This window comes from Haliaeetus leucocephalus, unplaced genomic scaffold (assembly GCF_000737465.1).
Source record: "Haliaeetus leucocephalus isolate CR32 unplaced genomic scaffold, Haliaeetus_leucocephalus-4.0 Scaffold173, whole genome shotgun sequence".
Taxonomy (NCBI): Eukaryota; Metazoa; Chordata; class Aves; order Accipitriformes; family Accipitridae; genus Haliaeetus; species Haliaeetus leucocephalus.
Window position 1 is genome coordinate 7901906 of NW_010972609.1, and position 11057 is coordinate 7912962.

The 11057-nt window shown below is 38.1% G+C and overlaps 1 protein-coding gene across 1 annotated transcript in view; it reads left to right on the forward strand.

Annotated features, from left to right (window-relative positions):
* The window catches only part of SYT9 (synaptotagmin IX), a 65364-nt gene extending 57154 nt beyond the window's left edge, over nucleotides 1-8210 (forward strand). The window contains exons 4-7 of the mRNA XM_010563910.1: nucleotides 5794-5914; nucleotides 6587-6758; nucleotides 7404-7533; nucleotides 8103-8210. Coding sequence (XP_010562212.1) covers nucleotides 5794-5914; nucleotides 6587-6758; nucleotides 7404-7533; nucleotides 8103-8210 — 531 coding nt within the window. The remainder of the gene's footprint in view (nucleotides 1-5793; nucleotides 5915-6586; nucleotides 6759-7403; nucleotides 7534-8102) is intronic.
* The last annotated feature ends 2847 nt before the right edge of the window (nucleotides 8211-11057 follow it).

The window sequence follows — 11057 nt, forward strand, 5'->3', positions numbered from 1 at the left end:
ATTCAAAACCCCACATTATCAAATATTAGAATGATGTACAGTAAAATTTGTCTTGCATTACAGACGTATAATTCCATTAATTCCAGGGAAGATTATGAAATAAGTAGGAAGATTTTGTTTGTTTGTTTAAAATACAACTAATACTCCTCAGCTAGGAGGGAAATAAAAGAGAGAATTTAATTAAATACTGGTCATCAATCCTTTCTGTGCTTCAAAAGCTCAAATGATATGACCTCATTTCATGAATCCTCTGCTATTTTTCTGTTTTCCAGTGACCTTTGCAGATACATGTATAACTGCTAAAGGAGGTAGTGTGCAAAGTTACCATTGCCTGAGCTGTACAGCTCTGACATAGCAATAAGAATTTATAAGATCTCTAAAATCACTAGTGCCTTGAAAACCTCTTTCAAAAGTTAGCAACTTTAAAAGAAATAAGCAAGGGCATCACTGCCTGTACGTGCTCCCATTAATGGTAAGTTGGTGAGATGCATAAAAATATATCTGAGCACCTCACGATCCATAATTAGCATTATTTTTGCAACATACTAGAAAAGTAAAAAAATAGTGTCTGTCTTTTTATAGATGGGGAACAGAGGAACCTGGTATAATTGAGACATATGCTTTAATTAGAGTGGCACAGGCACTGTGTGATAGCAGGCCTATCACAGCTTGTCTGCTGCAGAAATAAAAAATGCAAGTTTCAGAAGAAATGGGCACAAAACTTATGATTGCCTAACTCAAGGACAGCATATCTTCTTCTAGACCAGAGGCAAAAGCTGTAACCTATAATTTGTCTTGTTTCCTTCCACCACTTGCTGCCTGTTTTGCATGGTTTTACACACCCGTTCTCTGCACCCAAATGTATTTATGAGAAGGGAGAGGAGAAATCTGATCCCAAATGTCATCCCCATTTGTCAGAAACTGCCTAACTACCAGGTAACTTACAGGTTTCACTGGGAAGGTTTGACCCAGCCTGAGCTTCTTAACACAGCCTCCAAGGAATCAAAGGTGAAGCCAAAGGGCCCATTGTTGCAGTCCTCTTTAAGATTAAACATCTCCCTGTTTAATATGCTGAGTTATACTCACCTAAGCACCAGCATGGAGCTGTTGACACAGTACTAGGGAGTGATTTATCCTGCAGGCTAATCTCTAACGAAATTAATAATTTTAAAATCTATAAATACCGTGTGACTAGACTAACAAGCTATTAACATTACTATTGGAATTCAGCATTTTAAAATATATATTAATTTTGTGTTAATTTTAAAGGGGGGAAACCAGAATTGTTTTCTGGGAAAAGCAGGAACAATAAACCTTTCAGTAGAAGTCACTGAAAATGATTCAAATAATATGGTTTTTATGATATATCAAGTATTTCCACTAGAAATTGAACAAGGAGGAAGCATAATGTGAGTGAGGTTGTATCTCTGTCCTCCTAACAGCAATGAAAGGGTCTTATTTATCTTGAGGTTCCAGTATGGGATTTGTTCCCTTTGTGAAGATACAGTTTTCAGGCAAACCTTGTGATTTACACCTCTCATTGAACTCTCCAGCTGACTGCTTACCCAATATTGAATACATCTAACTCTCCCAGGTAACGCTGGGCAATTTTTTAAGGAAGAAACTTCATGCTCTTGCCCTGTTGAATAAAGGACTGCATTAAAAGAACAGGGGCTCAGGGGCAAATCTAGGCAGGATTATCAGAAACAGACAGGTTGTGTGTCTCACAGCTAACATCAAGGCACTCAGCTGTCACCCCAAGCCTGAAGCCGAAGCCTGGGGCACTGGAAAAGCAAAGCAGACGTCAATCTTGTTCTACCTTTTTTAGAATACAGGAATGAGCAGGTTATAGATTAAATATGGAGGCAGTGTTTTCTTCCTCTGAACATGGACAGTTTTTGAGGACAATGGGAGAGGAGCTTGGACCTTAGGTATGTTTATTATAGCATATTTATTCAGTTCTTACAATATGTTTCCTGCTGATCAGGACCAAAGAAAAATAATATAGGCCATACTCATATAAAGAAATTATTATTGTAAATTAATTATCTTCTGAATATTTTCTTTTAAGTTATTAACATTATTAACCAGCCTTTTGGTGTGTTTATATTAGGGCTGTCCTGGTTGCACTGTAACATGCACAGTATGGTATTACTACCACACTAAAAAAAGTTAGACACAAATTTGGAATGTACAAAATGCATGACTTGATAACCTACAATATTATGAAATCTTTTCCTAAGCAGAAATTTGTATATATCTCTGGCAGTGTAATATTTCTATCGCCACATTTTGTCAAGCATACATAGTAACATATAAATACTCAATTCAAACAGAAGCATAATCCTTGCAGAAGTTCCTACCCTCTATGCTTGTTAGTGCTGTTCCCTGAAGCTATTTCTTGACAATACTGTACACCTTTAGTGACAATCCATAGCTTAAGCCATGTGGCTCAGCGATTTCAAACTAGTGAAGATGTGCAAAAAGCCTCTCTGTGCTCTGTTACATAGACCTCGGTTCTGTTAAGAAACTGAATTTATAGTAAGGACCTGTGTTTGCTGGATGTAACGCTCATGCCTGTGACACCGCTGATCTCCAGTCAGAGCATGTTGCCTGTTCCGCTGCAGTTACCCAGACAGATGAACACACGCATGCAAATTCTGTGGTGCAGTCACGGTTTGTGGTACTCTTTGAAAAACATTCCCTCATTAAGTTGAACCTTGAAGCTCCAACAGCAAAATTTACAATGTTTGGAACAGTTAAAAATGTTGCCCTTCTGTTACAGAAAATAGAGGTAAGCAGGGTGGAATAACCAGGGCACAGGGAAAGGCTCACTCTGTTACGAAATCTATCTTTCCAAAATTAAGAAAACATTTACAAGTAACAAGTATTATGAAGTAGTAGTTAATTCCCTACAAATCAAAATGAAAATGTGAGAAGGCAGGGCTTCTTTTTCAGACTCAGAGAAGGATTTACATGCCAATAAGTACATTTCTTTCCTGCTGCTGCCTGCAAGCTTTCTTTCAATTGCATTCTTAGACTGCCATGGTTAGACTACTACTAGCACTGGCTTACGAACAGACTGAATCTCAAAATCATCTGTGATCTATTGCTACAACACCTACAACCTCTAGAACTGGAAAAGACTGAAGAAATTACAGGCTCTATTTCCAGCTTAACAATGTTTTTCCTGTATAATGCCCAGTGCAATTTTTGAAAAAGCATTAACAAAGTATTATTGTCATTGCAGCATTTGCTAAAAAATACATCACAGCGTAGGTGATGATTATTTTTCAAACATAGGGCAAAGCTTGTGGATAAGTATATTATGGCATAATTCCTAATACTGCATTCAACACATGTGATCTGTTCTTTCCTAACCGGTTCATTTATGCAGAGGGTTAACATTTTTCTTGGAATTTGCATCTAAAACAAATGTATAGTAATTAATTTACCTATGAACTTCTTGATAAGAATTGATAAAAGGTTTTAAAATATTCATTCAGGATGCTCAAGTCTGGAATGGAAACTCTTGTATTTGGTAGTAACAGTAAAACATTTAAGTACTCACATAATGAATTACCTAGTGACCATGTGGAGCACTGGAGTTGAATACCGAATGGCTTTGCCATGGTTGACAATATCTAAGAATACCAAGATACATAGTTAAAACAGCAGATGCCTGGTGGGCTGCTTAATGGTCAGGGAAAACCTGAGTGATTCAACAATGCTATCTTCTCCTAAAAGTTTGTGACCGATTCATGAAAAATAACCTCTCAGTCAAAATTTGCCAGAGTGACAAATTCCCCAAATTGCCAAAAGGTGGCTTCACTCAATAATTTCTTTAAATGGCTTATGAAATTCTGCTCCCCTCAGAGTTGCAGCACAGGAGAGAATTCCACAGCTACAAATCTCAGCACCTCAGTGCTGGGGAAGTACACTTAAATGCTGGAAGTTGTTCTTCCTCACAATGGGAAGGATAAGTGAAATCTTTGCTTCCTGTTCCCCAGGTTATAGGTATCAAGCTCCAGCTGACCACTGGGAAAATTTCAGAGATCAATTATTCCTCCTGTAATGTTAAGTGCAGGTGTTAGCCAAGAGAAATTTCTCCTGGATGTGCTGACATCACTTTAGCCTGTAGGACTTCTTACAGCATCACCTTCTCAAACAGCACTTTGATCCTCCCACAGTCAAAGTGAGTCAGTGGCACAGAGTTTGTTGCAGCAGGTCTGCTTCCAAGTGTGAGCCATCAAGAGACACTAAACAGGGTGAGTCATATCAGCTATCTTGATATTGTCACGACCTTTATCAGCTTTACGGCTACCATGAAACACTGATCTTTAGAATGGAAACGATGATAGTTGAAGTCAAGCCAGGGTTAAAAGCTAGTTATTACTGACAAAGGGCCCATAATATCAGCTTTTTCCTTCTTGACAGCATGTCTCTCCAATAACAGCACAAGGAAAGGACCTATTTTTGAATGAATGTGCGTGATTATTTTTTTTCTTTGCATGAGCGGAGAACTAAAGCGAAGATGCCTCTCTTGAGCAAGGGCTCAGATCAAATGACCTCTAGAAATCCCTTCCGACATAACATTTTTCTACAGCTCTGTGACAGCAATTCTTTCTGTCCTGCATGTCTCCCCTGCTAACTTATGAAGCTACATAAAGTGACTGCATAGGCTCTGGGCATTGGTCTATACAGCAGCTAGTTCAGAGACAAACACTAACCTGTTAGGTGCTGTTTTGAGGTATTTTCACTCACCTTCTACGTCATCCACCACCCTTCATTTTTTGTGATTGACACAGAAGGAGCCAACCTGGGAAAGGAGAGTAGCTATTGCACAAAGCTAAGTGGGCGAGATACGCATATTCTACAGCAGCTGTATTTCCTTTCCCTATAAAACCTAGAACATAGCTTTGAATTTACTGGACAGGATAACACTTTTCAGTCAAAAATTAAATATTAGGTTACAGGAGATAGGTCTATGAAAGTACCAGTTCACTGCTCAGTCAAAAAAATGCAAATCAAATCCCAGAAATCATTTAATACAATCCTTTATTCACCATGTTCTTTTATAAAAGAGCTGGATTTCTTTAAAAAAAAAAAAAAGACAGATGCTTTGTAACTGCAAACAGGGTTTGCTCATTTCCTACTACCTTTCTGAAACCCTGATACCATTGACACAGGAAAGGGTTGCAAATCATTCTATCAATGAAACGGGTGGATAAGCTTACTTGAGGGAGCTTGTCTGCACATGGCACAGGAAGCAATGTCTTTACTTCTGGTGGAGACTGCCCCATTACCATAGTGACTTCACATCTATCACTCCTGAGTTTATGTAAGCTTGAGAGTTGCATAAAACTTTGCCCTGTGCAACCAATGGTTTTTTCTGTGAACCTCTCTATGGGTACCCTTCTGCAGACCAGAAGGAAAGGCACAGAGATCTGTTGCAGCTTGTCAACAATACAGGCAAATCACTACAAAGCATTAGAACACAGGTATTCCAGTGCCTCACACTGTACCTCAAATGTGTTTCATCTCCAAGGACTGAGAGCTAGAAACTATAACCACATTTACAGTTGAGAACTTCGGTGGTCTAGCAACAAATGTAGTGACTTGAACCTTGTATGCAGATGGATATCTGTTTTTTCAGATATGCTTCAGAATGAGAATTCAGCTTTTGCTTACATAACTGTAGATCCCCAAAGGTATATTTTAATCTTTAGCTCCTGTTGTGGGTAGGCAAAATTGTTATTATTGCTTCACATTATCTCTCTTTCCTTGGAACAGGATAATGTGGATCTTGGTGACCTGATGTTTTCACTCTGCTACCTTCCAACAGCTGGTAGACTAACTATTACAATAATAAAGGCAAGAAATTTAAAGGCAATGGATATCACAGGAGCATCAGGTAGGAATGAATTTAATGCTCAATGTGGATTTCTGTCCCATTTCCCTCCTGAGACACAGAATTCAGCACCGTCAATTCCCAGAAACTAATTTAAATAAGAGTTCATAGATGACTTTTAAATACTAGCAGGGAGCTGCAGAGCTCCCAGAAAGGAGCTACAAAGAAATAGCTGGTTTTACTACATTCAGGAGTTTAAAATAATTATAATTCTCTTGAGAAATATAAGCCACTAATTGTTACACTTTGAATTATATTTAACCATACATCAGAAAATCCCACTGTGTAGAATATTGTCATCTTCTGTCTGTCCTACAAATCTGTACAAGTAATTAGGCTGTTATAAATAGGCTGATACACAGGCTGTTGTATAAAACAGTCATGTATAACACGGTTCAGTGGATATTTTAATACCCTTTGAGAAGTCGGTACACAACAAGAAGCTTCTTGAACCTAAACTGTTCATTATAAGCAGTCAACCAGGTAAAGCTTTCAAAGCTGCACTGCCTCCCAGGCATTCCATGGTAAAAAAAGAAGCTCAGATTCCAGTCAGGTCCAGGTGACTAATTCTGCAAGCAGGTATGGGCATACAAGAAGACTGCACCCTTCACTTTCCATTTATGTTTGCTTAAAAACAACAAAAGAAAACCAACATTGTTCTTATGATTCACACAGATCCCTACGTGAAGGTTTCTTTAATGTGTGAAGGAAGGCGACTAAAGAAAAGAAAAACTTCCACCAAGAGGAATACCCTTAATCCCGTTTACAATGAAGCCATAGTCTTTGACGTCCCTCCAGAAAACATTGACCAAATTAACTTGTCGATAGCTGTTATGGATTATGACCGGTGAGATACCTGTAGCTGTAAAATAACATCATCTATTGGCTTATAAAATCTTGCACAGTAGATTTGCATCCAGAAACAAAGTTGTCATTCTTTCCCAATAAATGGGAAATTAATGTCATGTTGAGTTTGGTAGAAGACTAAAATTTCTTGGATCATAAGGCAGAATTTCCTTTCTAAATTTTAAAATATAGATTTGCATCCATAACTGACATAACTAAGCTGCATATATGTTTGCCAGAACTGAAATAACTGAACATGTAGTCAGTCCACACACTGATGTTCTGTTTGTGCACAAGTATGCTAACCCCTTAGACACATGCCTCCATTTCTAAAATTGTGGCTTAGAGTTTACTTGTATTTGCAACTAATTACAGAACACAGGCAAAGAACTTTTTACATTCTTCATGCAAAAATAAAAAACAAATGCACACAGACACACAGTGTATGCTATAATGGGGAAAATACTAAATTATTCTGACTAGTGGGAAATGCAAAGAGCTAACCTACATATTTTATAGTTCATTATATTTTTCAGGCAAGAATTAATTCTAAAAATCCATGATTAATGTTTCTAATGAAATATGTAAATGCTATGGTTCTAAAGGTAAAATTTTAAGAAAAAAATATTATCGAACATTTTCACAGTGTAGGTCACAATGAGGTCATTGGAGTATGTCAAGTAGGCAACGATGCAGAAAGTCTAGGTCGTGACCACTGGAATGAAATGCTCTCATACCCTCGGAAACCCATTGCTCACTGGCACCCTCTTGCAGAGGTAAGACTTTTATTTCTTGCTTCTCTATTACTATAACTGTGAATATCCTTCCATATAGCATTAGACATTGGATAAAATTTTATGAACAAAACCAAGATCCACATGCATGCACTAAATCCTACCAAAGGGCTTGGAAACTCTGATATTAAAGTCAAGCATAACACGCAAGTCTGCTCCTTTCAATTTTAAGGAGACAGAAAGTAATTCATGTCTTTAATATATACATGAAAACACCAAACATTATACACTGGATTAAGGGTTTGGTTTTGTTTTTTAAATAAGATCTTGGGTAACTTTCACTGATAATTGATATGAAGAAATGGACCTTGTTTACAGAACAACCAAGACCTATTTTTTTATATGTAACAACCTAATTTGACTTCTTCTCTCGTAACAATATAACATCCATGTCACTAGCACATCTCAAGGGATGCCTAACTGCACTGAAAAAAAAAATGTTTAAGTGTCTCTGGAGATCTGAGGCGCTGATAAGAAGCGACACAATCAGAAAAGCTTTTCAAGGTTCCTATGGTTTTTTTGTTTTGTTTTGTTTTGTTTTTTGTCTTTAGGGCCCTATTCAGCAGAAATGTTATGCAGGTCTTCTGCGCTTGGATGGCTGCCGAAGAGGCTTCCTCACCCTTTTAACCTATTCAGCAGAAATTTGGCATTCCTGTTGAACTCTTTCTTAGCCATATCCTCAGGGGCTATTCCACAGAGTCCAGTGGGGTAAAGATGTCCTTTTAATCCCTCTGTCTAATCCTCTCCCCAATACAGGGAATACTAACCCTGATTCATGAGACACAAAAATTCATCAAAGATCTAACTAAATTGCTTCCTAAGAGTTACCATGACTTACTTTTATTATTGCTATCACTGGCTAAAGTCAGGCAGTAATCCCAGTCAAAAGAAACTACTGTGTTTATGAACAGCCACAATGTTACCTGCAATGCTGAAAGACAGGAAAGACCATAGTATTCATATGAAGCCACAAACGATGCCATAAGCGCCTAATATACAGAGGCAGGCAGTTTGCAGCCTCTGAGCATACTTTATGCATCAGAGTGCAGCCATGTTACTAGAATGCAACTGAGGACTTCATCTACTTGGTTGTAAGCACTAACCCCAGGCATTTCCATAAATAATTGTTGGGCAATAGGAAGATGCTACAGAATGGCAAAAATACCACAGTCTTGCCCTGTGTCCATAAGCGATTACATTTAATAGTGCGTGGGGACCACAGCAGCACAAGTTTCAGCAGGGAGACCTTTGTGTGCTCACAGGCTCTGTTGCAGTCGGAGTGCACCATGCCTTTTCAGAGCATAGGTGCTGCCAACATGCAAGTATGTTATGAAAGAAGATAGAGCAAAGTAGGGGAGCTCTGCCTATATTTGTGTGCCTTCAGTGACAAGCTAGCTACTGGCTGAAGTGCCACACTTGAAATGACTACCTGGGCATTTGGGGGCTGGGTTTAGAAAACACATCGCCCAGCTCTCAGCTGTAGCCAAGCAGTGATAGGAATGGCTTAACAAAGCACGTAAGGAGTAGTGTAATGGTTACTATTTCCCAGAATACGAGAAGTGTCTCTTAGCAGAAGTTGTGTACATCCTTATATCCAACCTGTCTTCCCTCTGATAAATTTTATTGCAGCCAGAGCCCACAATTAGGTTTTGACAGCTCTTCCCTTCCTACAGGCATCCTGTTCTTTTCATACATGCCTGGCTAACTTCTTTAGATTTCATTACTGTGGATTGCTTTTCATGTCACTGAGCTAAACAGAGACATATTTTTTTCCTTCCCAGGAATCAAGTGGGGGAGGGTGTCCAGCGCATCCAGGCTGTGCAGAGAAATATATACACAGCATATCATTTTGGTTCCTGAATCAGGATTAGACTCAGCGAGAGCTTCTGGAACCTCTGTGGCCACAGCCATAGGAACCTGAATATTTGCTGAATAGGACCCTCAGTCTTCTACTATGTGAAGAGCTTTTGGTTTCAAGTAGTGTAATGTTATCCACTTGTAGCATTAATTCTCCAGCTGACACTATTGCTACTGATAGATTATTTGTATGGTCGTAAGCATTACCCAAATTCAAGTCATAATTTCTGTTCATTAGAAAAACCCAGGTTTTACAAGCAACATGATAGCAATGAAAACCAACAAATATGGGAAGCAACAACAAATATGGTTCTTGTATTTGTAAAAAAGGTGCAGTATTGTGAATCAATAGCTTTCTAAGTCTTTTTTTTTCAAGAATTATTGTCATCAGACGTTTATTTTTTGATGACAAGTTGCATCCTCCATCTCAGTTGGTGCCTCCTTTCACCTTACATGAAAACAAATTAATATGGTTCTTTGCAGAAATCCTTCAAATCTGAAAAACTGAAAAAAAGTTCTGTTGGGTGAGAACAAGATACATATGGTATTTATAATGACAGTATGTTCTTTTAGAAAGAAGATAACCATCTGTATAACATGGAGGCTGTTAGTCCTCAACCTTTGTAGATGATTTTCCAGTCAATGTTTCTTAGTTGTGTCCATGCTGTTGCAAAAAGTTGGAAGCATATCACAGGTGGCTATGCTCTATCATACTAACAAGCACACACATGTGCGTGCATGTGCACATACACACACAATGTCATTTTAAAATGCTGTTCCAAATATATAGTGCCTGTGAAGACTTTCTTTATTATTTGTAGTAGAATTAACAGGGCTATTTTACATCGTGGTATATTGTAAATGCTGTCAAATTCTGACCATTAAAAAAAAAAAAATCAAAACACTGAACTCTTTCACATTATATCTATGCCCCCCAAAAAAGACCCCCTGGGATAAATTTTTTCCACTTACTTAGCCATGCATGGAGTTCTCTCTTCCTTCAAACTTTCCTAGAGATAATTTGATTCAAGCTTTTACATGGGGATTTTTATTCAAAAAATGCAAATTCGAATTATGAGTATTTTATACAATCTAGTTGCCTGTTACGTACTTACAGATAGGGAGCCCTGGTCTTTATATATACGTCAGATAAGTTTATGTGCACACACATTGCTTGATGTCTTGTACATGTTGAATGCTCACCAAGCGTTTTGGATTTGCAATTTTGCTGACACAAATATTGAAGAAAATATTTGAAATTTTGATCCAAAATCTGCAAAATTAGTTTTATAACCTATCAATTGAGGATATTCCAGAAAATCAGAATTGTTAGTGGGTAAAGCACAGCTTGGCACTTGCAGGAAATCTTGGATCTGTTGTAAATGTGTGCTGCAGCTATAAAGCAGAAGTCCTGTGAGTACAGTGGTTTTCAAAAATCTCACGCCATGCTATGGAGAATACAGCTACCACATACAAGGATACACTTGGCAAACTAAACAACTCTTCAAAACTTGCCCAAGCAAAATTCCAGATGGGTAACTGGGCATTTCCAGAAGAAAAATACGGATATAAGGTTGCCCTGGCAAAACTATTTCACTACACTTTCAACTGAAGTTTTATATCAGCAGGCCAGTGATAGGATACAACGT